Consider the following 26,641-nt stretch of genomic DNA (forward strand, 5'->3'; position numbering starts at 1 on the left):
AGAATCCTTTCCCCCTTATTCATCATCCTAATTGCCCAAGCTCTCTTTGTTTGGAATTTAAATCTGCCTGGGGTAAGAGAGGGTGGGGCATGGAACACAACTACTTGGGGTATGGGGAGCCCCTCTTCCTAAAAGTAGCTGTTCCGTCTTGTCTTATGGCAGAATCACCTAGTGGTTAAGAGCCTGGGCTTTAGAATTAGGTTCAAATCCCACCTCTGCAAGCTTCTGGGGTAGCTCCTTGCATGGTTAAATTACAGAGTAGAAATAAGGTTTGTAAAGTACCTGATACATAAGAGGGAAATTAAAAAAAAAAAAAGTGGTTTAAAAGGATCACAAGAGCCCAGCCGTCGTGGCTCAGTGGTTGAGCTTATACTTACGAACCAGGACGTTATGGTTCGATTCCCAGTCAGGGCACATGCCCCAGTTTCGGGCTCAATCCTCAATGTGGGGCATGCAGAAGCAGCCAGTCAGTGGTTCTCATCATTGAAGTTTCTCTCCTCCCTTCCTCTCTGAAATCAATAAAAATATTTTGAAAATAAATAAAAAGATCACAAGATCCAGTAAGCGGGATTGCCAGTCCTGGGATGCCCAAGTTTGCTGGTTGGGTTTCAGAGCCTTTCTACTTCCAGACTATCAGATCCTTCTGTCTTTGGTAAGTGATGCAGACCTTTTGGGAGCCTTAAGCCCTCTGGCTTGAGACTAATACCAACCTCTATCCTATGAGGTCAGCAGTCTCTTAACCCAGGCCCAGGATTACTTCCCCCTGAGTCTGGAAGGAGCATCTCTTAGGCCGGTGAGGCCCCAGGCTAGCAGCATCAGCATCACTTGGGAACCTGTGAGGATGCACTGTTCTCAGCCCTGCCCCGCCCCACCCCACCCCACCCCACTCCAGCATTCTGTCTGTCCCCCAGGTGTCATGGGCACTGATGGTCACAAGTGCTGCAGAACTTCCTATCAGGGTGGGGCCATTGGAGAGGGTGGCTGTCAGGCCTTGTCTAAACTTATCCCTCTGGAAGAGAGATGACTTTTATTTTTTGTTAGGAATAAAAATCTAAGCTCTGGGCTGTCCTAGGACTGATGTCATACATACGCTCCTCTATTGGGAGCTCCAAGAGGGCCCCCTACACCACATCCTTTGCTACCTAAACAATACATTCAAGAATCATTCATTCCTTTGAGCAAAGCTTCTTACCTTTGGCCTTTTCTTAAAATAAAACAACTTACCAGTACCTTCTCGTGTATTAATTTATTACATTTTTCTTTTACCTGAGGGATCCAGAGCTGCAGGACAAAGCTGAGACCTGGGTCTGCTTATGAAGCCAGACTGGCAGTCTGGCTCAGGGGTGAAGAGAGCCCAGGGGGGGACTGCAGGTTTTCGGAAGGGTTGGGAAGGAGAGAGTATAGAGGTTGCAGGGAGAGGAATGTTAGGAGGGAGTGGGTAGTGGCTGCTGCTGAGCTCTGCAGGTGGGCTGGGGGACCTGCCAGCGGCTGGGAAAACTGTCCGGCCAGGGAGCAGGTCTGAGACCTGGTGGGGGCAGGGAGTACAAGGGCCCTATTGTGCTGGGGGAGCTCAGCAGGGGCCCTAGACAGTCTGGAGTCAGCAAAGGGGTGTGTGTGTGTATGTGGGAGGGGCTGGGCAAGAGACCCGTGGTTCCAAGGGGTCAAAGAGCAGCTGGCTGGCCAACAAGGCCCCATCCACCCCTGGCCGTGGGTCAGGCCTCCTGGCTGTGGAGGTAAGTGCCCAGCTAGAGAACTATGGTAACCTCAGCCTCCTTTACGCCTCCAAGCACAGTCTGCATCTGTGATGGCCTCCTGTGCTGCCCAAGCCTTTTCATCCTGAGGCAGCTTGGGGAGGGGTTGCAGAGGGCAGGGTCAGCAAGGGCAGGGGATCTAGCACTACTGCTGTCAGGGAAGGTTCTCAGCTGCGCTTCTTCACAACCCCAGCATAGGCAAGATGGAAGCGTCTCGCTGATTTTACAGATGAACAAACAGGCTCAGAGAGACACGGTGCCTGGTAGTAGGTAGAGCAGGATTGCATGGGGATGAACTGCAGGCTTGAAAATAGGTAGATTCTGAGTGCCATCCTGGGGCGGACAGTGCTGTGGGTGATGGCTGCACCTCGGCTCCAGCTGGAGGCATATCTGACCCTAATCCAGGGCTCCACTCCCCAGCCTGCCTTCACTCCATACCTCCCCTCCCTCATGGCTAGCCCTTGAAAGTCTGGAGACCCAACTGGCCCGGGCAGCAGCCCAGCCTCGCAGTGCTGGCTGGAACTGAACTTCGAGAAATTGGGGACGTGGCTTCCTGAAGTATTCCTGTTTCAGGTTCCCTAAGCCGTCTGATCTTGTCATCTTGCTTTACAGATGACGCTACAGTGCTGCCCCATGCCAACCCTGGACAACTCGTATCTTACTGTTCCTGTGTCCTAATTGGCAGGCGGGGGGATTGAATCCTCTGCCTTGACTTTGTGGTTTCTGTAAGGCTTGGACGGGGTGGGAGATCTTTCCGGCAGCCCCAGCTCTATCAGTGGATAGAGCGTCAGCCCTCAGACTGAAGGGTCCCAGGTTCAAGGGCACGTACCTTGGTTGCAGGCTTGATCCCAGGTCCTGGCTGGGGCACATGGGGGAGGCAACCAGCTGATATGTCTCTCTGTGTCTCTCCCCGTCCCTTCCACTCTCTCTAAAAATCAATAGAAAAATATCCTCGGGTGAGGATTAACAAACAAAAAAATAATTAAAAATAAATAAAATCTAATTTAGAAAAAAAAGATTTTTCAGCAACTGAAAGAGTAAAATGCAGAGGGTGTTCCACCAGATGCCTCCTCCCTGTCACAGGGGCCCCTGGAGAGAAGTCTGTGGACATAGAAGGCCTCTCAGTGCAAGTAGCAGCCTGATCCTAAGGAAGCCTGTCCTAGAGGCAGACCGAGCCTGTGCCTTAAGGGAATGCCGCCCGTGGCTTAGTGGTTGAGCCTCGACCTATGAACCTGGTTGCCTGCAGGGGGCAGTGAGAGAGAACCATTGATTGGCTGCCTCCTGCACGCCCCCTATTGGGGATCGAGATCACAACTGGGGCATGTTCCCTGACCTGATTCATGGATTGAGGCTCAACCACTGAGCAACCCGGCTGGGCTCATATAACATCTTGAAAACAGGCAGATGCAGGAGCCCCCAGACCAACCAGAGCTATGGACTAGAGTAGCCTTAACTCCTGGCTCAGCCCCGTCCTCAGGGCAAGGACAGGCTTGGAGGAACTATAACTCCAGGTGGCAGCGCCCCCTGTGGAGCAGACAGGGTGATGTGACACCCCTCTCCCTTGCTCCAACACCAGTTGGGTGGGCACTAGAAGGTTCTGGGACTACATCCCATCCAATTGCAACTGATTCCTCAGCTCAGTACAGCCTGTGCCTCAGGCCAACCTCTGCCCATCTCTGCTCCCCTGGTGGCCAGCTTGCTCTCGACCTGACCTGCCAAAGCCTCTGGGTGAGAATGCTAGAGACAGCCCATTTGTGTCCCCTGCTGCAGCTTGGGCTCAACTAACAGCCTGTCCCTGCTGACAGCCGTAGACATTACCTTGTGACTTCCCCACTTGGAAATCCTTGTCCAAACTCCTAGCCCACAGGGAGGAAGTCAGCTTGTATGGCCTACCAGAAGCGATCTCGAGGTAATTCTTTCCTACCGCTTGGGAGAGAAAAGGCTGGGACTTGGAGCCCTTTTAAAGAACATCTAGCCTGGCTGGTGCACCAAGAGGTTGTTGGTCAGGGCACATTTCCTGGTTGCAGGCTCGATCCCCAGCAGGGAGCATGCAGGAGGCAGCCAAATGATGATATTGATGTTTCTCTCTCATTGATGTTTCTATCTCCCTCTCCCTTCCTCTCTAAAATCAATGGAAACTTTTCTTTTTAATAAAGGAAGTCTAGCCGAAACCGGTTTGGCTCAGTGGATGGAGCGTTGGCCTGCAGACTGAGAGGTCCCAGGTTCGATTCCGGTCAAGGGCATGTACCTGGGTTGCGGGCATATCCCCAGTGGAGGATGTGCAGGAGGCAGCTGATCGATGTTTCTCTCTCATCGATGTTTCTAACTCTCTATCTCTCTCCCTTCCTCTCTGTAAAAAATCAATAAAATATATTTTAAAAAATAAAAATAAAATAAATAAATAAAGGAAGTCTAATATAGGTCTTGGGCTGAAAGTGAGTGGATACAAACTCGGCAGCCCTCCTGGGGAGTGGAGGGTGGAGGCGGGCTTCTAGGTGTCCTCCAGCTAAAGGGTGAAGGGAAAGAATGTGGGGAAATGGGCAGAACTTTTCTCAGGTTATATTTGTGGCCATCATGGGGCAGACTTGTCAGGAAAAGACAGGCCAGCCATAAATTTCCCCAGTAATGTGGATGCCAGAAAAATAGTTCCTTTAGGTTAACTGATTGTCCCAATGTCATACAAACTGGAAGAGGTAGAGCCCAACCTTGAAACTTCTTCCCTCTTTATTTTATTTTTTTTAATATATAGTTTATTGATTTTTTACAGAGAGGAAGGGAGAGGGATAGAGCGTTAGAAACATCGATGAGAGAGAAACACCGATCAGCTGCCTCCTGCACACCCTCTACTGTGGATGTGCCCGCAACTAAGGTACATGCCCTTGACCAGAATCAAACCTGGGACCCTTTAGTCCGCAGGCCGACGCTCTATCCACTGAGCCAAACCGGTTAGGGCTTTTTACCTCTTTAGCCCAGTCTCTCTGGGATCCTCAGGGCTGAGGACAATGGGGTAGCCACATTGAATCAGAGGGCAGATTTCCTGAGTGCAGAGCCGATGGTTTGAGTGGCAGGAACTCAGGGAGAGAGTAGAGAGGGTGGGACCCTCCAGGCCAGCCCTGAGTTCGGCCAGGCCTGACTTGGAAAGGGTGATGGTAGGGAAAATCTTAGATGCCCTTTGGGGTTTGCCCCCTTTTTCTAGTTGCCTCGGTAAGAACTGACTATATATCTCTCATATCCTCCGGCCCTGGCCATCCAATTGCATTCTTCTTGTGTTCACCTTTCCTAAGCTGTGTTGTAGGTGTGACCTGATAGCGGTGTCTAGGGGCAATTGCTCTGCTCCTCAGGCACCTCTGGCTGGAGAGGCCACCAAGCTCAGAACCAGGAAAGAGGAGCCTAATGTGAGAGGAACCCTGGGGACAGGGAGTACCGACACCAAAACATGTATGGCAAAGGGCACCTGAGACTCAGGAGAGAAGTGACTTGCTTGGGCGACACGGGACTTGCTTGGGTTAGCGAATGGCAGAACTGGAATTCCAGCTCAGCTCCAGCCCCCAGGCCTGGACTCATCCCACTGCCCCATCCTGGGCTATTTACAGACCAGCTTTAATTCATCAGCCAAAGTGAGCATGAGATGCTTCTACCAGGATTCGTTGACACTTCAGAATACCGCTTATGTGTATATAGTGAACCTGGAGGTGTTCAGGCAGGAGGGGGAGCTGTTTTGTTCTCTTGGGCAAAGGCAAACACTCTGTGGCAATCCCGATAAAACTGCCCTGAGCAGCTATCATGGACAGTGGGGGCGGGGGGAAGCAAGAAGGATCAAGAGTAAGGAGCAAGAGACACACCTGATGTCCAAAAGGCCAAGGAAGATGGGGAGCAGGGAGGGGCCATAGCATCATCCCTATGTATGGAATGTTCACTTTTCAGGACAATGTAGGAACTGCTGCCCCATTTACACATAGGAATTGGGAACTCAGAGCTGAGGAGCTCACCGAGTAAGTGGGAGAGCCAGGGTTCCAGTCTGCTCCTTCCACTGACCTGGTTTGATGGAATCAGCAGATCCATCTGTCCTGCATTTAACAGTCAGTGTCTGACTGTTATCGATTCCACTATAGCAAACACGATCCTGGCAGAAATTCCCTGGACCAGGTCGTGGAGGTCACCGAGTCCCCCGCAGCTGGCCTGACACCTGGCACATACGAACGGCTGTTCCCTGAGCTTTAAAAGGAATGGTGATGAGGTTGTGGCATGGAGGGGCCTGGCCCTTCTTTGGAAGTAGATGAGGGTCTGGGTGCCGCTGAGGGGTCCCTCTGAAAGCCCCACCCCTCCCAACACCCAACACTCCTGCAGACTGTGACCATGTTCCCTTGACAAGGGGTCCTGCACCGGATCTTTAAGCAGTGGGGGACCGGGCTGGGTTCCCCACAGGGAGAATTGCCCACATGTGGCCCAGCTCTTTGTCCTGCGAGTTAAAGATCTAAGACAGATGGTGGCCGCAGATGTGGTCCCAGACAGACAATCAGCAGAATACAATGTGCAACCCCGGCTGGCTGACCAGGAAGTCTCATCCTCGACAGAGACCTGACCAGGGCGTCAGAGTCAGAGGAGCAAACCTCAGCCCCTGCTAGTGAAACACACTTTCATGCTCCTCAGCCCTCGAGTGGCAGTTTCTCTGCCTGGGATGTGGCAAAAATTGTGTCTGTTTTCCCCACTAAACAAAATTCTTCTGGGGCTGCTACCTGGTTTACTGATCTTTGCTTCCCTAGCAGCTAGCACAGGGCTAGCTGATGGTTGTTGAGTTTTCCCCGGGGAAATGAAGAAACGAGAGGGCATTTGTGTGCCGGGCACCCTGGACTGGTGCTGGCAAATGGTGGACTTTCTGGACTCCCATCATTCGGTGGTGATGTCTGGTAGTTGACTTCTGCCCTGCTGTTGCAAGGAATGCCAAAACCTACTCAGGCTGGTGGGGCAGGGCCATCCAACCCTGTGCCAGAACCTTGGGAGCCCTGCCCAGTTCCCCTTCTGAGGAAAGGGGGGATTTAGTGAGGGCTGTGGCCAGCACTTTCAGCGATAAGTGAGCTCATAGAAGCCTGCAAGTTGACTTTGGGAAGACATCCTGTTTTTTGGCTGCTCAGGACAGGGAAAAAGTCAGCAGCTTAGCTAAAGCTGGCAAATCTTCAGACCCTTTGTAGATAACAGAAGAAATGTGCGAAAGGGGGCCGAGAGGAGTCTCTATAGATTGAGACAGCCCCAGCATGGCCAGTGGCCTGCAGAGCCCTGAGGTCCCCAACACACCACATGGAGAAGGTCTGTTCCAAAGTGCTTCCTGAAGCATCCGTCACCAGCAGGGACGCGGCCAAGCTGGCTGTGGACTGCCACCAGCTGCTTTGGCCTGGTTGCTAACCATATTTTAGGGCAAAAGTGCAGATAGTGGGAATCTTTCCAGGGTATTTCAGTGGGTGCTCTTTCTGGGGCCCTGCATCCTCTGTACTTGCCAAGAATCTCAGTTCAGCCCTGACTGGTTTGGCTCAGTGGATAGAGTGTCGGCCTGGGACTGAGGGGTCCCGGGTTCGATTCCGGTCAAGAGCATGTACCTTGGTTGCAGGCACATCCCCAGTGGGAGGTGTGCGGGAGGCGGGAGGCGGCTGATCGATGTTTCTCTTTCATCGAAGTTTCTAACTCTCTATCCCTCTCCCTTCCTCTCTGTAAAAAAATCAATAATATATATATATTTTATTGATTCTCTACAGAGAGGAAGGGAGAGAGACAGAGTCAGAAACATCGATGAGAGAGAAACATCGACCAGCCGCCTCCTGCACATCCCCCACTGGGGGACGTGCCCGCAACCCAGGTACATGCCCTGGACCGGAATCGAACCTGGGACCCCCCAGTCCGCAGGCCGACGCTCCATCCACTGAGCCAAACCGGTCTCGGCTATTTTTTTTTTAAAAAAAGAATCTCAGTTCAGCAGAGAAGGGAAGCGCTAAGGGAGCATCTCTGGTCCCACACCCTGGCTGCAGACATGGGGAAAGATTTACCAAAGGCGATAGTAGTAGAAAAAAAAAAAAAGAGGGGGGGGGGGAATTTTTAAAAATTTGTTATTTCCAAAAATAGCACCAAGGTGGACTACACAGGAAACAATAAAACTTATATTAGTTCCATAGTGTTTTATTTGATTACTCGTGGTGGGAGAACATGAATCTTCTCTGCATTTAGGGCCTCTAAACGTCTGTGGCTCTGCGCCGAGATCTCCGGTGACTTGTTGCATAATACGGAATGGTTGTGGATTGTCTTCCCTTTCATGAAATTTCCATTTGGTCCTTAGCGACCAGCCAGCCATCCCCTTGCTGGTGAGAGTGATGTCTGTCTTACGGGGCATCGCTCCCCTCTGTGCCAGGCACGCTGGCAGGGGTTACACAAACGCTGCAACACGACGTGCAAAAGTTTGCGCTCCAGCCACGGTCAGGGGGCCTTGACTCCCCCTCCCCCAACCTTCTACTCGGTGGCCGAGCTCTGAGCTCCACCCCTTCCCACCAGACCGGAGGAGGGGTCCTGCAGGGCTGGAAGGTAGCGGCTGCTTGGCTGCCGGAGACTTCAGCGGGGAGAGGCGGGATAGAGGGGCCGGAGGCCCGGGTGTGGCCGCCTGGGGCAGCCGCGCGCCCCCGCCCCGCCCCCGCCCAGCCAGGCCTCGCAGTCCCCGTCCCGCCACGAAGGTTGCGGAAAGTTTTGCAGTTGCTTCCCCGCCCGCGCCAGCCGGGAGTCGTGACGCAGCGTCTGGGGCTCCCAGCCCGGGCCGAGAGCAGCGGGAAGGCGAGGCGGACAGAGAGGGAAACGGGAAACGAGAGAGCGCGCACGCCGGGGTCCTCCTCGACCCCGCGCATCCTCCTCCCTCCCCCTCGGCGCTCTCTCCAGCTCCAGCCCCCGCCCGCCCGCCCGCAGCCCCCCAGCCCCCACGCTGCCCGCTTCCCTTCCCCTCTGCCCCTCACGCCCTCCTCCCGCGTCCTGCGCTCCTCCCTCTGCCCTCCCTCCGCCCGGCCTGCCTCCTTCCCTCCTCCTCTCCTCTCCTCCTCTCCTCCTCTCCCCGGGAGGCATCACTCCTTCCCGACCCGGAGGAAGCGAGCCCCTCGCGGGCGGCCATCACAGCCCGGCGCTCCGGCTGCCGCCGCACACCGCGCCCGTGCGCCCCCGGTCCCCGCGTCCCCCGAGCGGCGCGCCGCGGGCATGGGGCCCCGCCGGCCGGCTCCCGCGCCCTGGCCTCGTCACCTGCTGCGCTGCATCCTGCTTCTCGGGGGTCTGCCCTGGGGCCGCCCCAGCCCCCCCGGGGACGCTGCCGCCACTGCCGCCCTCCCGGGTAAGGCGCTGCCAACTTGGCCAACTTCGGGGGCCGGGCGAGGGGGAGCGCCGGGGAGCGGGCCTCTCTTCTCCACTTTTCCCTCCTTCTCCCCCCAACTCCCCCCCCCCCCCAGTGTGAGTGCGTGTGTGACCGGGTTTTTAAAAATCTCTGCTTTTCTGAAAGCGGGGAGGAGAGGGGGAGGGACGCGCCTGGAGGTGGGGGAGGACCTGAGTGGAACCAGATGTGGCGGGCGGAGGGGGAGGGGAGCCCGGGGTCTCGAGCAGCCTCCGTGGAAGAGGGCGGGCTCCGGAGGACCCCCGCGCCGGCCTTCCCGGACCACCCGGCATCGCCCTGCCCGCGGCCCGGGACCGGCGCGGCGCGCCTGCGGGAACTGGAGGCTCCATCCAGGAGGGTCTCCTTGCTTCTCCCCAGGACCGATGCCTTAGGATTGTTTTCGAGTAATTCCTAAGGGCTCGTGTGCCTTCCTGGAACCTCGGGGTGTTTACAATTTTCTGTTCCCACACTTGGTCTTCAAGGGCAGCTGGCGGCGTGCGGCATCCTCTCTGCTTGAACAGAGCTCTGTGGGCCAGTGTTGTGCCACCAGGATGCAGCAACAGGCTGGACAGCGTGCGTGTGTGTGTGTATGTGTGTGTGTGTGTGAGTGTGTGTGTGTTGTGTGGGCGGCTCCGACCAAGCTGGCGCCCCTCCAGAGTAGACAGATCTTGGGCAGCCAAAGAGCTACTCACGATGCAAACACCCGACCAACAAAAAGCAAAAACCTTCAGCTGTACCTTCTCTTCCTGCTGCTCTCCTGAAAGGGTGACAATGAAGTGTGGTCCAGATGGACCCCTCAGCAAGAATCAGCTGAAAGGAAAGAGCCACTCGCTTCGGGGCTCCTGCCTGAGCCAGAGCTGTAATTGCCAGGGGCAGTCATTACAGCCCAGGCCTGGGCTCAGCAACGCCTGGCTTTATGGGGATCCGGGTGAGTGAGAAGGGATAGAGTGCAGTGTTTGCAATTTTGTGCGAAGTCCCCATAGTCCCATGGCCGGTGCTTGCTGGATTGGCCTGCCCACCCGGTGTGACTTGCGCCACCAAAATACACCTCAGCCCCCACTGTGCTGAGGGGAGAGGTGGAGGTCAGGGTGATCCTGTTCACACCAAGCTGAGTGAATTTCAGACCCTCCTGGAACTGAATGTGGACCAACACAGACCAGGCAGTAACTCCCCACGCACTGCAGGTCAGGCCACACTGGCTGCCCTGCTCCCGAACTCCTGCTGTGTCTTGCTCCTCTGTGTAGGAACCCAGGAGGCAGGCGGGGTGGAGGGGTGGAGGAGGACGGCCATTCCAGAGTCCCCGAGCGCATTTTAAAGCCAGGCTCTGGGAGAGCGGTGGCCACAGTGCTGACTCGCCCCCCCCTCCCCACCCCCCCATGGAGCTGGAAGTGTGTAGTGAGAGGCCCTGCTGGGAGGCCACCGGCAGTGCCCCCTCTGCTCCTGGTCTCCTCGCGGCCCCTACTCTCCCTCTGGCTGTGTCCCTGCACTTGGAGCCCCCACTTCCCAATGGCATTGCCTCGATAACAGCCCATACCACCCGCTCCGAAGAAGCGTAGGTGTGGGGTGGGGTGGCCTGCGGTTGAGGAAGAGGAGGGTACAGTTGTAGGTCCTGTCCCTGCACGCCACTGTCCCCTCCCTCCCCCTGTACCTGATGAATCAGGTGGTCACTGGGAAGAACTTACCAGCACCACGATCTGAATGGCCCCAGGAAATGCTTGTGGGAGCTAGGATTGGCCCCAGGAAATGCTTGTGGGAGCTTGGATTCGGCTTGGCTTGTCAGGCCACCGCCACAGCTGCTGGGGTGGAACTTACCCTGGGGGACGGGTGCCTGTGGGTGGCTTCCTGTGGGGTGAGAGGATGGAGCAGAACCCCTTGGCAGAACCCATCTCTCTCCACCTCCATGGGATGCCCCCCAATGCAGGTGGCTGGAAGACCTCTATTAATTTTTCTTTTTCTTTTTGGTTAATCCTCACCCGGGATATTTTTCCATTGACTTTTAGAGAGTGGAAGGGAAGAGGAGAGACACAGAGAGAGAAACATCGATGCGAGAGAGAGAGACACATTGATGGTTGCCTCCCGCATGCACCCTGACCAGGGCCAGGTGTCGAGTCTGCAGCTGAGGTGCATGCCTTTGAACGGAATCGAACCCGGGACCCTTCAGTCTGAGGACCGACGCTCTATCCACTGAGCAAACTGGCTAGGGCTATTAATTTGTTACATGACTGCATTTTTGAACAGCATTCCATGTTCAGCGCTGAGCCAAATACTTGAGGAGGGAAAGTACAGAAGAGTGTAAGCTGCATCCTTGGAGAAAAGGAAATTGAGCTGGAGAGTGAAATAGACATAATTAACAGGGGGGAAAGGCAGGATTCCATTGGTGGGGTGCCTGCTCAAGGCCAGCAGCCATGCCAGTGCTTTATGTGCAGTTTCTCATTTAATTCTGACAATAACTCAAGGAAGTAGGTATTGCTGGGCCCATTTTGCAATGAAAATGGAGGCGAAAGGGGGTTTGATCATTCACTTTGGGTCACGCAGCTAGTAAGTGAAAACCTGGGACTGTGGATACTTAATGTCTGGAGGCTGGAGACATGGGGGGGTGGGGACACAAAAGGTCAGCAAGGCTGTGGAGGGAGGCAGGGAGGGGAGCAGAGAGGGTGAGGCCAGGAGGGTGGGCTCTTCTGTTCTGGGGGTCACGTGGAAGCTTGCTGGGTGCGTGAGTGGGATGGGGTGGGGTGGAGGTGAAACTTGAGTGAAAAAGGCCAAAATTGGGGGTGGGAGGGACTTGTCATCTTTCAGTGGAGGACCCTGAGAACGCTTGCAGGTTTCTGAGCAGAGAAATGAGGTGGGGATTGGATAAAGAGTTGCTGGGAGCCCCAAGGATGCAGGTCAAGGAGTAAGGAGACCTGGGAAGTCTTCCCGTGGGGACAGACTGCTGTGTAGAGGACCAAGCTTTCCTTTTGAAAGACAGCAGGTACTTGCTGCTACTTCCAGTCGGCCAGACAAATCACCTGCACCCCCACCCCCAATAGTCAGTCTCCCTGCTCCAACCTGCTCACCTTCTGTGAACTGTCAGGGCGGGGGTGGTGCCCACCTGAGCTATGGTTGATTCTGCTCCCCCCCTGCCAAGTTTACCTAGGCAAGGTGGGAGTGCAGGCAGGGGAGGAGGAAGCCCCCCGGGTCTGGGCCCCTATTTGTTCGCGTGAGAGAAGCGTGGCTTTCTGAGGCTTACGTGGTACAGTGACGGGCCGATGCGATGATTTCAGAAGCACCTTGAAATGCTCAGAAGGGCGTTCGTTTGGGTCCACCTCTAATGTAAGCGTTAAACAGGGGCCGCTGTACCTGCGGAGGGAAGCCGTGGGAACAGCCATGGCTGCTGCGTTGGGCGGGGCGCTGTGCCACGTGTTTACGGACACAGCTCTTCTGCATCTCACCACTTCGGGAAGGTGTTCTCGCCCACTGGACACACTGGCAGCAGATTAGTTATTTGCTCAAGACCCCCCCCCCCCTCACACACACACCACTTGCAAATGGTAAAAGCAGGATTCGAACCCAGGGGCGGCTGTGAGCGTGAATACCTCAGTGCCAGGCCACGCTGTGTCTGCAGGATTAAGCACTGCCGGGGGATGTGCTAGGAAGGACTGGACAATTCTGTGTTAGGGGTTCCCCTCCAGCCCCAGGCCTCTCACACATCCTCTCCCGGTGTCCTCCAGGAAGAGGGGAGAGTGGGCAGCCCTCTATTACACTCCGGCTGTCCAGACGCTTGTCTCTCCCGAGTCCAGTGGGCCCAGGAGGCTGGACTGAGTCTTGCTAAGTGTCCTCAAGGTATCTGAGGTGCCCACCCCAGGAGGTGTGGCTAAGCGAGGGACGGAAGGGGCCTGATGGAGAGGAGCCAGCCCCGCCCAGCACCCCAGCTTCCCTGAGGTCGGTGCATAGGTTTCTCCCTTCAGTCAGTGGTGCTCACGGCGCCTGCGCAGTGCGGAGAGCAGGGATGCCCAGGCCTGTTCTTCGGAGTCCACCTCCCCCTGCCCTTGGAGGGCCCCGGGCATTGCCGACGGGAAGTGCCTCTTCCTGTTTGGCCCTCCTGAGAGGGGAGGGGCCGCTTTCCCAGGACCAGCCCTATAAATCTGGGTGGGGTGGGCCATCGGAGGGTGACGCAGCGCTTGGATCTCACCCTGGGCACTGCACATCCCCGTTCCTCCTCCGTTAGGGGCTGTGTCAGCAAACAGGCCGGCCGGGGAAGCCCTCAGCTACCCCCAGCCCCTCGGGACAGATTGGATTGGCCCCTAAACGGGAGCATGGGCTCCTGTGGAAACCCAGTGCGTCGTTCCTTCCCTGCCCTTGCTCCTCCTCCGTGGACCGCTCAGTCCCTCTCCCGACCCCTGGCTGTGCAGACCCCTCCCGCCCGCTGGGCTGGGCCCATGCTCTCTGCCTGCCTCGGCCTTGCCTCTCACCCCCTCCGCTTCCCTCTGACCCTGCGTTCTGCCCCCACAGCTCTGATGTGTTGCTCTATGGCGGCTGTGAAACCTTAGCTTCTTCCCAGGTCGCCCGGCCCCACACCTCCCCCCTGTTCTCTTTAGCACGCCCTGCGCCACCCTCCCTGAACCTGCACTGCCTCCCCGCCTCTGGCCTCAGCACACGCCGGCCCCCCTGCCTGGGATGCCATCTCCCCCTCAGTCCTGGCTGCACCCGCCCCTCCGCCCGGACTCAGGAGAAGGACGCGAGGAGCCCCATCACTGCCTCTTGGACTCAGTGGGGCTGAGTGACAAGCACCCAGATGTCACACGCAGGGATGAACCTCAGAACGGAGGCGTGGGTGGTCTCGTTTTATCTCTCTCTCCAGGATCACCTCTGGGAGGACATGGTCAGAGGGTTGTGTGGTGGCCTTGGAGCTCCTATAGGGAGAATGGGAAGCCAGTGCCCCCGCCTTTCCCGATCTCCTCGGGAGTGTGGGAAGGGAGGCAGGAGTGTGCATGGCGGGGAGCCTCCCGCCCGCCCGCTCAGTCCTCTGGAGATGTGCGTCGGGACAGTATCGGTGGGACCACTGTTAGTGCCACTCACCAGCTGCGTGACCTTGGGCAGAGGCCCCAGTTCCCATTTGCAAAATGGGAAAAATAAATTAATGCCGCCTCATAGGGCTATTGTAAGAAATACACAAGCATGCAATGACGTATGGATGAGATACATGCCTGGTACCCTGCTGGGCACACTAGTTTCTTAGGAAATAATATTAAAATTATTGCTGTTTATGTTATTAGGAAGAGTAGATATGAATAGCAAGGGACTTAAGCTCTCGCTGGTTTGGCTCAGTGGATAGAGCATCGGCCTGCAGACTAAAGGGTCCCAGGTTCGATTCTGGACAAGGGCACATGCCTGGGTTTCGGGTTTGGTCCCCAGTTGGGGGCGTGCAGGAGGCAGCTGATCAATGATTCTCATCATTGATGTTTCTTTCTCTCTCCCTCTGAAATCAATAAAATATATATTAAAAAATGGATTTAAGTATGAAAAAGCACAGTCTTCAATATACAAATCCTAATTACAGACACATTTTTTTCCGTAAAGCAGGTCTAAACTCTCTACTGATTGATTGATTGATTGATTGATTTTAGAGAGAGAGGAAGGAAGAAATATTGATTTATTGTCCCACTTACCCATTCATGGGTTGCTTCTTGTATCTGCCCTGATTGGGAGTCGGGGGGTCAAACCCACAACCTTGGTGTATGGGGATGATGCTATAAGCAACTGAGCCAGTCGGCCAGGGCCACATATGTGATCCTAACGGGCAGCTTTAATTGTCAACAGAACCAAGTCTGAAATTTCTGCATTGAGAGTTTGAAGTGTCCCATGATCAGGGTCTGCCCTTTCTCTCCACCCCCTTGCACAAGTCGAACTGAGCTACCTGCCAGCGCCCACAGAGGCCCTGAGTGCGCCCCGCGAAGCCCCTCCTCATGCTCCTCTGTCCGCCAGGAGCCTGTCCCACAGGTCTGTCTGAGTCCCAGCCCTTAGCTGAGCCTTCCAGTCGCCTCATGTGAAGAAGCCTTTCTTTCCAGAGCTCCTCTTGCATTTCATCTCTGTCACCCACCTGCCGGGGCCACTTCCTCCTTTGTATCCCTGCACAGGGCCCAGCACAGGGCCTTGGACACAGTGGCATTTAGTAAAGATTTACTGAAGTAAAAGGGGGGGGGGTGGAGGGAGGAGGTCAGCCAAAGAACATGTGCATATATGCATAACCCATGGACACAGATAACAGCGGGGTGAGGAGATGGGAGTGGGAAGGGAGGGGGGGCAAACCGGGGGGCGGGGAGGGACATCTGTAATACTTTCAACAATAAAGATAAACGTTTTAAAAAAGCCCTAGTCAGTTCGGCTTGGTGGATAGAGCATCAGCTGCAGACTGGAGGCCCCAGATTGGACTTGGTTGGTTGCAGGCTTGATCCCTGCCCCAGGTCTGGGTGTGTGTGGGAGGCAACCAATTGATGTTTCTTTCTCACTTGATGTTTCTCTCTGTCTCTCCCCCTCCCTTCCACTCTCTCCAAAATCAATGGAAAAATATCCTTGGGTGAGGATTAACAAAAAAAGAAAGAAAGAAAGAGCAGTGAAGTGTTCCAAAGAGCCATCCCCTGGTTTTATTGAGATATAATTAACATATATAACATTGTATTAGTTTAAGGTACAAAACATAATGATTTGCTGTGTCTATATTACTAAATGATGGCCGCAAGTTAACAGCCATCAGTCCACATGGCTACAAAATACTTTTTTCTTGAGATGAGAATTATTTTCTTTGTAGTAGCAAGGCCCTGAGGAATTATTCTTCCAGAGTTTGAGATGATGTCACAATCATAAAAAACATATGGCATTGCATACACAGAGGGAAGTCCGATGGGCTGAAATACAGCCTAGAACACTTAAGCTGTTCTAAGAAGTTAATGTGAGACACTCCAGAAAAAACACACTAATGGGGAAAGGAATCTTGACTTTTATATGTTATTGGACAACTGGAAGATAATTTAAAATTTTTGATTTCAATTTCTAGCTGATCACATTTAAGGAGGCTCAGATGGCAAGTTGTCACATAGAAAGTGCAAAGATCACTAGAAGTTAAAGAGATAATTTTCTTTAAATACATAATTAAACTAGGAAAAACAGGAAACCTAGCCTTGGCAGAGCTGGGAGTTAATATGTGTGACTGGGGCACTGTAAATTGGTTCAGCCCTTCAGGATTCAGTCTTTTCAGACAATCTGTCAGAAACTAGGTATGTAAGACTTGGTAGCCTCTGACTTCATAATTCCACTTTTGGGAATTCATAAGGCATTAATCCCAAAGAGGGAAAAAAGTTCATAGGAGTGTTATTTGTGGTTGCAAAACAAATTGGAAACCATACAAAAGCCCAACAGTAAGAGTATAGCAAACGAAGATACCTTAACATGACTGACAGTGTATGTGGCTAGGATAAGGAACAAATATACAGCTAATGTCGGTACACAGAAATATACTTGAGAAGGAAGTTCTTATGACCACAAGGCAATCTGACAAAACAACGTGCACACACCAGTAACAATGAAATGAAGATGCATGCCCGATCGCTGATAATCACTTATTCATTCATTCGGTTAACTGTGTTTTCAGCTTTGTTTTCTTCTCCCGAGCACTGACAATGTGCTAGGGATGCTATTTGGTGCTGAGGACACCTTGGCGAACAAATCAGGCATGGTTCCTGCCTTCCCAATGCTTGTATTTTGAGAGCAATCCCCCCAAATGGAGAGCGATGCCAGTAGAGTCCAGCGTCCACTGATTCATTTGAGGTGCTAGTCTTAAGTTCATTAAAAGAAAGATGGAGGCGAGGCTGCTCTGAAATCTCAAGGTCGGGAGCCTGTCTGACCGCAGAGGGAACACTCTGAGTCAGACCAGCCTAGTGGACACAGCCTTGCGGTCCGTCTTGGGTCGTTGAGGAAAGGACTTCCTGGTATAACCCCATACAGGCTTCTCTCTGAGGATCTGGGACTATGGAAGAGCATTGGTGGTTTGGGAAGAGCTTGGAAGCACTGTTTAGAAGAGCCAAAGCAAAACCAAAGATGCACACCGAACGAAGTAGGGATAAATTATAGACACGCCATGAAATATAACGCAGCAGTGAATGAGTGAACCTCGGTTCCTGCCTTAGCACGGCTGCATCTGAGAGACATGATGTGGAGTGGGGGGCAACCCCACAGGACTGCGTTGGCATCATACTCTTCCCCAAACCATTGGAAAAGTTGAAAAAACTAATCAGTGAGGACCTATATGAGTCTTCACCTAGGAGCACAGCTGTTCACATGTTGCTGTACTTGCTTTACCGTGTGTGTGTGTGTGTGTGTGTGTGTGTAAGCTATAGGCAGTTGTAGCTGTGACATTTCACACCTAAATACTTCACCATGTATCAACTAAAAGCAAAGACATCCTATAGAACCACAGTACCATACTCACACATACAAGAAATATAGATACGATTTTTCCGAATGTACAGGCCAAGTCTGCATTTCTCCAGTCGTCCCAATAGCGCCCTTTACAGCTGTTCTTAACAGCTGTGCGCCCAGGATCCAATTTGGCGTCAAGTCTCTTGAATTTCTTTAAACTACAATAGTGGCTTGGCCTTTTTGTCTTTATGGCATTGCATTTTTTTGTTGCTGTTAATCCTCATCCGAGGCTATTTTTTCCCGTTGATTTTTAGAGACAGTGGAAGCGGGGGAGGGAGGGGGAGAGAGACACACACACACTGATTGTTTGCCTCCCACATGTGCCCCGACCAGAGCTGGGGATCGAACCCACAACCCAGGTTGACTGGGAGTCGAACCCGTGATCCTTTGGTTCATGGGCCGATGAGCTAACAATACTTCATTAGTTCCAGGAATACAGCATCGTTATTCGACGTTTACTAGTGTATACCCGACGAAGTGACCATGCTCAAGCCGAGTAACCACCTGACAGTGTACAGGGTTATCACGACAGTGACTGTATTCTCGGTGCCTGTATATCATCCCTGTGCCATTTATTTTATAACTGGAAATGTGTGCCTCTTATTCCCCTTCATCTTTTTTTATCCTTTCCCCCTCCCTTCCCCTCTGGCAACCATCAGTTTGTTCTCTGTATCTCTGAGTCTATTTTTATTTTATTTTTTAGATTTCACATATAAGTGAAACCATACAGTATTTGCCCTTCTCTTGTAATATTGTACATTAACTATATTTTAATAAAAAATAGCATCACCAATTAGGGAACAGACGGACAGTGTGATACAATGGAAAGGACACAACATCCCCCACATAGTTTTCTTCCCAAAAAATGTTTAACATGAATTGAATGATTAAACATCAGACTAATTTAGACTGTGGACATTTTACAAAACTGGCCAGGAGTGATTAAAAACACAGTGCCATCCCTGGCCGGTGTTGCTCAGTGGTTAGTTACCCTTAATGGGAGAAGTTGTGATCAGAGTGGGGGTTCCCAATAAAATTTAAAAAGAACAACAAAAAGGGAAGTGATATCTATAATGCATATGGTGAGAAGCTCATATAAGCCAATGAGAAAAAAACACAAGAATCTCTAGTAGTTTTAAGGCATCTAAGATCAGAAAAGATAAGACAATAAAGGCTATGAACAGCATCCACAAAGAAGGGATACCTATGTCCAGTAAGCCTACGGAAAATGTTTAAAATTGCTAGTAATTAAAAAAAGCAAGATGCCATTTTCTTTTTTTTTTATTTTTTTTTATTTTTTTTTATTTTTTTTTTTAAAATATATTTTATTGATGTTTTACAGAGAGGAAGGGAGAGAGATAGAGAGTTAGAAACATCGATGAGAGAGAAACATCGATTAGCCACCTCCTGCACATCTCCCACTGGGGATGTGCCCGCAACCCAGGTACATGCCCTTGACCGGGATCGAACCTGGGACCATTCAGTCCGCAGGCCGATGCTCTATCCACTGAGCCAAACCGGTTTCGGCAGCAAGATGCCATTTTCACTTCTCATAATAGGGCCTACAAAGATTGATGCAACAATATGCTCAACATGACATTATTTATAATTAAGAAAATGTGTTTACAAATTGAAGACCAGTAGTAGCTAGGGAAGGAGTAAATGAAATGTAGTATATTGCATTGTTGAACAGCATATTAAAGACAGACAAATTCTTTTGCTGAAATATTAAGGACCACAAGATTCTGAAACGTTTGTATGGATGTGTATATGCATACACAATAGATATGAACATAAATTGTATTTTGGGTATATGGATAGAATTGGTAGAAAGCTTACACCAATATTCAACAGGTTATGTATGTCATATGCTGCTATCCTATATAATAAAACCCTAATATGCAAATTAACCGAACAGCAGAACTACCAGTCGCTATGATGTACACTGACCACCAGTTAGTGTGCTCCCACGGGGGAGCACCGCTCAGACAGAAGCCGGGCTCACAGCTGGCGAGCGCAGCAGCGGCTGTGGGAGCCTCTCCCACCTCCACTGCAGGTGGGCGGTAAGGAGTGAGGGGTCCCAGACAGTGAGAGCCCTGGACTGTGAGAGGGATGTCTGACTGCCAGCTTAGGCCCTGGGGATCGGGCCTAAGCTGGCAGGCGGACATCCCCCAAGGGGTCCCAGACTGTAATAGGGTGCAGGCTGGGCTAAGGGACCCCCTCCCAAGTGCACGAATTTTGTGCACCGGGCCTCTAGTACTATTTATGTTATACTAGAGGCCCGGTGCATGAAATTCATGCACAGGTAGGGTCCCTAGGCCTGGCCGGTGATCAGGGCTGATCAGGTTCCCTGCCTCCCCACCTCCTCTTTCCCTTGCCGCCCATATGCTGCCATCGTGTGGTTCCCCCCACCTCCCCACCTCCCTCCCTCGCCACCTGTGTGCTGCCACTGCGTGGTTCCCCCGCCTCCCTGCCTCCTTCCCTCACTCCCTCAGCACCCCACCACTGCCACTGGTCACCTGCCATGGTCTGTGCCGCCCCCTGGTGGTCAGCGCATGTCATAGGGAGTGATTGAACTCCTGTTCTCCCGGTCAAACTCCCGAGGGGACACTTTGAATATTAGCCTTTTATATGTATGGATAATATTTAACAGGGTAAGGATTTTTTTCTTTAAATATGTCTGTAATTTGGGGTACAGGGGGCACTCCTCCCCAACTTCCATCACACATTTTGGCCAAGCCTGCAGCATGTAAATCCACGGAGCCAATCAGAGCCTCCCTGGGTGGGTGGGCCTTTCCCAGGCTCAGGGGAGCCAGCCCTCCAACCCGGCTGCCAAAGGCTTGAGCAAACCTGAGTGCGGAATTGACAACCCCAGGGGCTGAGGCCCTGCTGCCTGAGGCCCGGGAGCAGCTTTCCCAGCAGCTCCATGCCTGCCCCTCCCAGTGTGTTTCTGAAGGACAAGTGGGAGTTGAGCTTCCCCCGCTTGCAGGCCTTCGTAGGAGGTTTTTCTGAAGAAGTTCTCTGTCAGGGTGCTCACTGGTTTGGAGCTCTTTCCATTAACAGCCCCCCAAATGTGAGCATCTGCATTTGGCACGAATTCGCCAAGTGTTTACAGAAGAGGCAACGGGAGAGGACTCCAGCGTTGTAATAAAGTTTGCATTTAGAGAACAGCAGGACACAAAATTCTATAAGCACTGAATGGCCGTACTTTTGTGGATGAGACTAGAGGGCAAATCAGAAAAGCCTTTAGGACGGCTTCCCGTGTTTCATGAGCTTTATGGCGCGTCTGTGTGACATTATGCAACAAATGAGAGCTGGAGACCACGTGACTACTTACTGAGCACATGAAATCCGCAGGGTCAGTATTAGGCAATCCCACATAGGCTGCCTTTGTAGCCCGCACTTCCCTCCATTTCACAGATAAAGAAATTGAGCCAAACAGGCTGAGATCCAGGATCACTTATCTAGTGAGTGGCCTGTTCCCAGCAGCATTTGCTTGCTTCATGTCACTGTGTTTCATTTTGATAGTTGTCACAATACTTCAGACTTTTTCATTATTGCTATGTTTGTCAAAGTGATCTGTCATCAGTGATCTTTTTTTTTAATATATATTTTATTGATTTCAGAGAGGAAGGGAGAAGGGGGAGAGAGAGAGAGAGAAACATAATGATGATAGAGAATCAGGAGAGAGAGAAGATAGAAATATCAATGATGAGAGAGAATCATTGATTGGCTACCTCCTACAGGTCCAGGACTGGGCCTGCAACCCAGGCATGTGCCCTTGACCAGAATCGAACCCAGGACCCTTCAGTCCACAGGCCAACGCTCTATCCACTGAGCCAAACCAGCCAGGGCTCACCAGTGATCTTTAATGTTACGATTGTAATTATCTTAGAGCACCTCAGACCACACTCACATGAGACGGAGAACTTATCGGTAAAGGTTGTGTGTGTTCTGACTGCTCCACCAACCAGCTGTTCGCCCCATCCCCATTTCAGGTCTCCTTTTCCCTAAGACACAGCAGTACTGAAGTTAGGCCAGTTAATAACCCTTCAATCACCTCTTAAGAATTTAAGTGAAAGGAAGAGTCCTCAGTCTCTCACTTGAAATCATAAGCTAGAAGTGATTAAGCTTAGTGAAGAAGGTACATACCCCAAGCCAAAAACTGAGATAGGCCAAAAGCTAGGCCTCTTGCACCAAATAGTTAGCCAAATGGTGACTGCAGAGGAACAGTTCTCGAGGAAAAGGAAAAGTGCTACTCCAGTGAGAAAGTAAGAAAGCAAGTCCGGCCAGCGTGGCTCAGTGGTTGAGCATTGACCTATGAACCAGGAGGTCACAGTGCGATTCCTGGTCAGGGCCTATGCCCGGGTTGTGGGCTTGATCCTCAGTGTGGGGCATGCAGGAAGCAGCCAATCAATGATTCTTTCTCATCATTGATGTTTCTATCTCTCTCTCCCTCTCCCTTCTTCTCTGAAATAAAAAATACTTAAAAATTAAAAACTACAAGAATGGAAAGAAAGAACATTTAAAAAAAAAGAAAGAAGAAAGAAAAACAGTCTTATTGCTGATACGGAGAAAGTTTTAGTGGTTTGGATAGAAGATCAAACCAGCCACAACATCCCTTAAGCCAAAGCCTAATGCAGAGCAAGGCTCTGAGTCTCTTCAATTCTCTGCAGGCTGAGAGACATTCGGAGGCTGCAGGAGAAAAGCTTGAACGTAGTAGAGGTTGGTTCATGAAGCTTAAGAAGCACCAAAGGGTCTCGGGTTTGATTCCTGGTCAAGGGTATGTGCCTGGGTTGCAAGTTCAATCCTTGGTTTCCGGTCGGCACTCATGTGGGAGGTAACCAACTGATGTGTCTCTCACATCAATATTATTTTCTCTCTCTCTCCCCACTTCCCTCCCTCCCTTCCACCCTCTCTAAACATCAATGGAAGAAATACCCTCGGGTGAGGTTTAACAACAAAAAAGAAGCCATCCTATATAATAAAAGCCCAGCGACCAAAACGGCAGAACGACCAGAGACCAGAATGACCATGGCCCCTCTCCCTGGCTGGCCCCGCCCCCCCAGTGAGCAGTTAGGGGCGATCAGGCAGGCAGGCGAGTGGTTGAGGCAGGCAGGCAGGCGAGTGGTTGAAGCAGGCAGGCAGAGTGGTTAAGGGTGATCAGGCAGGCAGGTGAGTGGTTAGGGGTGATTAGGCAGACAGATGAGTGATTAGGGGCGATCAGGCAGGCAGAGGAGAAGGGGTTCAGGCAGGCAGGTAGAGGGGTTAGGGGCGATATGGCAGGCAGGCGAGCAGTTAGGAGCCAGTGGTCTTAGATTGCCAGAGGGTGCAGGCTGGGCTGAGGGATGCCCCCCAACCCCCTGTGCACGAATTTCGTGCACTGGGCCTCTAGTCTTAATAACATAAAAGCACAAGGTGAGGTAGCAAGTACTGATATAAAATCTGCAGCAAGTTAGCCAGAAAATCTAGCTAAGATAAGTAAGGAAGATGGCTACACCAAACAACATTTTTTCAATGTAGTTAAAACAGCCTTATGTTGAAAGAAGATGCCATCTATGACTTTCATATCTAGAGAGAAATCATTGCCTGGCTTCAAAACTTCCAAGGACAGGCTGCCTTTCTTGTTAGGGGTTAATGCAGCTGTGACTTTTTGTTGAAGCCAGTGCTCATTTACCATTTTGAAAATCCTAGGGCCCTTAACAATTATGCTAAACCTATTCTGCCTATGCTCTATAAATGGAACAAGAAAGCCTGGATGACAGCACATCTGTTTATGACATGGTTTACTGAATATTTAAGCCCACTGGAGACATACTACTCCGAAAAAAAAAAAAAAAGATTATTTTCAAAATATTACTGACAATGCACCTGGTCACCCAAGAGCTCTGTTGGAGATGTATGAGATTAATGTTGTTTTCATGCCTGCTAACACAACATCCATTCTGCAGCCCATGGGTCAAGGAATCATTTTAACTTTCACGTCTTTTTTTTTTTTTTCTCCTCGATCTTTGACGTTCACATCTGTAAGAAATACCTATTGTAAGGCTGTAGCTGCCATAGATAGTGATTCCTCTGATGGAGCTGGGCAAAGCAAATTGAAAACCTTCTGGAAAGAATTCACCATTCTAGATGCCATTAAGGACATTTCTGATTCGTTGGGCAGAGGTCAAAACATCAGCACTAACAGAGGAGTTTGGAAGAAGTTGATTTCAACCCTCATGATGACTTTGGGGGCATTTAAGACTTCAGCGGAGGAAGTGACTGCAGACGTGATAGAAATAGCAAAGGAACTAGAATTAGAAGTGACACCTGAAGATGTGAGCGAATTGCTGCAATCTCATGATTAAAGGCTTCTTGTGGATGGAGTCTACTCCTGGTGAAGATGGCAGGAAGATTGTTCAAATGACAACAAAGGATTTAGAATAGTACATAAACTTAGCTGATAAAGCCGTGGCAGGGTTTGAGAGGATGGACTCCAATTTGAAAAAAGTTCTGTTGTGGGTAAAATGCTATCAAACAGCATCGAATGTTACAGAGAAATTGTTCGTGAAAGGAAAAGTCCATCAGTGTGGCAAACTTTATCATCTTTTTTGTTGTTTTGTTAATCCTCCTCACCCGAGGATATTTTTCCATTGATTTTTAGAGAGGGTGGAAAGAAGGGAGAGAGACAAAGAGAGAAACATCGATGTGTGAGAGACACATTGATCTGCTGCCTTCTGCACTTGCTCGACCAGGGCTGGGGATCAAGCCTGAAACTGAGGTACGGCCCTTGACTGGATTCGAGCCTGTGACCCTTCAGTCTGAGGGCTGACGCCCCAACTACTGAACAAAACTGGCCAGGGCCATTGTTGTCTTATTTTAAGAAACCGCCACAGCCACCTTTACCTTCAGCGACCACCACCCTGATCACTGAGCACCATTAACATCGAGACAAGATGTTCCATCTGGGAAAAGATTATAACTCGCTAAAGGCTCAGATGATGGTTAGCATTTTTCAGCAATAAAGCATTTTTTTAATTAAGGTATGTATAGCCCTGGCCAGAGTGGCTCAGTTGGTTGAGCGTCATCTTGTGCACCAAAAATTGACTGGTTCGATTGTCCTGTCAGGGCACATGCCGAGGTTGTGGGTTCAGTCCCTGGTTGGGTGCATATGAGAGGCAACTGATCAGTGTTTCTCTCCGTCTCCCTTCCTCTCGCTCAAAAAAAAGAAAATCAATAAAAACATATTTTTAAAAAGTAAGGTATGTATAGTACATTACTTTTTAGACATAATGTTATTGCACACTTAGTAGACTACAGAGTAGTGTAAGCATAACTTTTATATGCGCCGTGACTCGCTTTATCACGGTGGTCTGGAGCTGAACCGCTGTGTCTCTGAGGAATGCCAGTACTGACTTGTACGCTTCTCCTCTGTCTCCCTCTCTCTTTCCCACCCACTCCACCTCCGCCACCCAATTTCTCTTTTGTGTTTATCCATCCTTGCTTTAAAAAACTGTAATTCTTGGAGTATAATATAAATACAGGAAAGCGAACACATCATAAATGTTCAGCTCACTGCATTTTCACAAACTGAACACACCCAAGGAACCAACACTCAGATCCAGCAAATAAGAACATTACTTTAGCCCTAACTGGTTTGGCTCTGTGGATAGAGTGTCAGCCTGCGGACTGAAAGGTCCCAAGTTCGATTCCGGTCAAGGACATGTACCTTGGTTGCAGGCACATCCCCAATAGGGAGTGTGCAAGAGGCAGCTGATTGATGTTTCTCTCTCATTGATGTTTCTAACTATCCCTTTCCCTTCCTCTCTGTAAAAAGTCAATAATATATATATATATATATATAATCTTTTTTTTAAAAAGAACATTACTTTAGTATTCCAAATGCTCTTCAACATTTTCCATAAGCTTATTGGACCTGGATAGTTCTTGGTGAACCATCTGTTTATAGCCTTGATTATCTTTCTCTTCAGATCTTATCACCTTAACATGATCAGGGTCTCTGTATTTTTCTCATTGCCTTATGTGAGTTTCTTGCCCTATTTGTTACAAATATCTTTCCCTTGTTTGCTGTTCAGTTAAAATTTTTATTTGGGAAGCATATTTTTACTTATTTATTGACTTTAGAGAGAGGGAAAGGGAGAAAGAGAGAGAGAGAGATTGATTTGTTGTGCCACTTATACTAGTATTTATGCACTCATTGGTTGATTCTTGTATGTGCCCTGACTGGGGATTGAACTGGCAACTTTTTAGTGCACAGATGATACTCAACCTACTGAGCCACATTGGTCAGGGCTATACATTCAGTTTTAAAAAATTAGATCGTGAAGCTCTGTCCACACCTAAATACTCTTTAAAAAAAAAATTATATATATATATATATATATATATATATATATATATATATTGATTTCAGAGAGGAAGAGAAAAGGAGAGATAGAAACATCAATGATAAGAGAGAATCATTGATCAGCTGCCTCCTGCACACCCCCTACTGGGGATCGCGCCCGCAACCCAGGCATGTGCCCTTGGCCGGAATCGAATCTGGGACACTTCAGTCTGCAGGCTGATGCTCTATCCACTGAGCCAAGCCGGCTAGGGCTACTCTTTTTTAAATTAATTTCTATTGTCTGCATTATGTTCGTATTCTATTATGTGACATTATTTCAGTTTACTAGGTCAACACCAAATCATTGGACATTAATTTGCCCCCAATCATTGCTATAATAAATAAGGTTGTGTAGCTAAGTCTTTGCATAGATTCTTTGTATTTTTTTTGTTTTGTATTTCAATCTACTATTTTATTAAGAATCTTTTAAAGAGCAATCTTACTTTCACAGCAAAATTAAGAGAAAGGTATGGAGATTTCCCATATGTCCCCAATATCAACATCCCTCACCAGAGTGGCACTTTTTTTGTATAACTAATGAATCTATATTACACATTATTATCACCCAAAGTCCATTGCATAGATTCTTAACTATTTCCTTAAGTTAAATCCCTAAGAAGTGAATTCTGGGTTCAGAGGGTTTGTGTTTTCGAAAGCTTTTGA

The 26,641-nt window shown here is 50.5% G+C and overlaps 1 protein-coding gene across 1 annotated transcript in view; it reads left to right on the forward strand.

Moving 5' to 3' along the window:
* Positions 1 to 8,832: 8,832 nt before the first annotated feature.
* The window catches only part of MRC2 (mannose receptor C-type 2), a 65,692-nt gene continuing 47,883 nt past the window's right edge, over positions 8,833 to 26,641 (forward strand). Inside the window, exon 1 of the mRNA XM_081109963.1 lies at positions 8,833 to 9,099. Within this exon, the coding sequence (XP_080966089.1) occupies positions 8,970 to 9,099 (130 nt within the window). The 5' untranslated portion in view covers positions 8,833 to 8,969. The remainder of the gene's footprint in view (positions 9,100 to 26,641) is intronic.

The sequence above is a fragment of the Myotis nattereri genome (genome assembly GCF_964212035.1).
Source record: "Myotis nattereri genome assembly, chromosome: 16".
Taxonomy (NCBI): domain Eukaryota; kingdom Metazoa; phylum Chordata; class Mammalia; order Chiroptera; family Vespertilionidae; genus Myotis; species Myotis nattereri.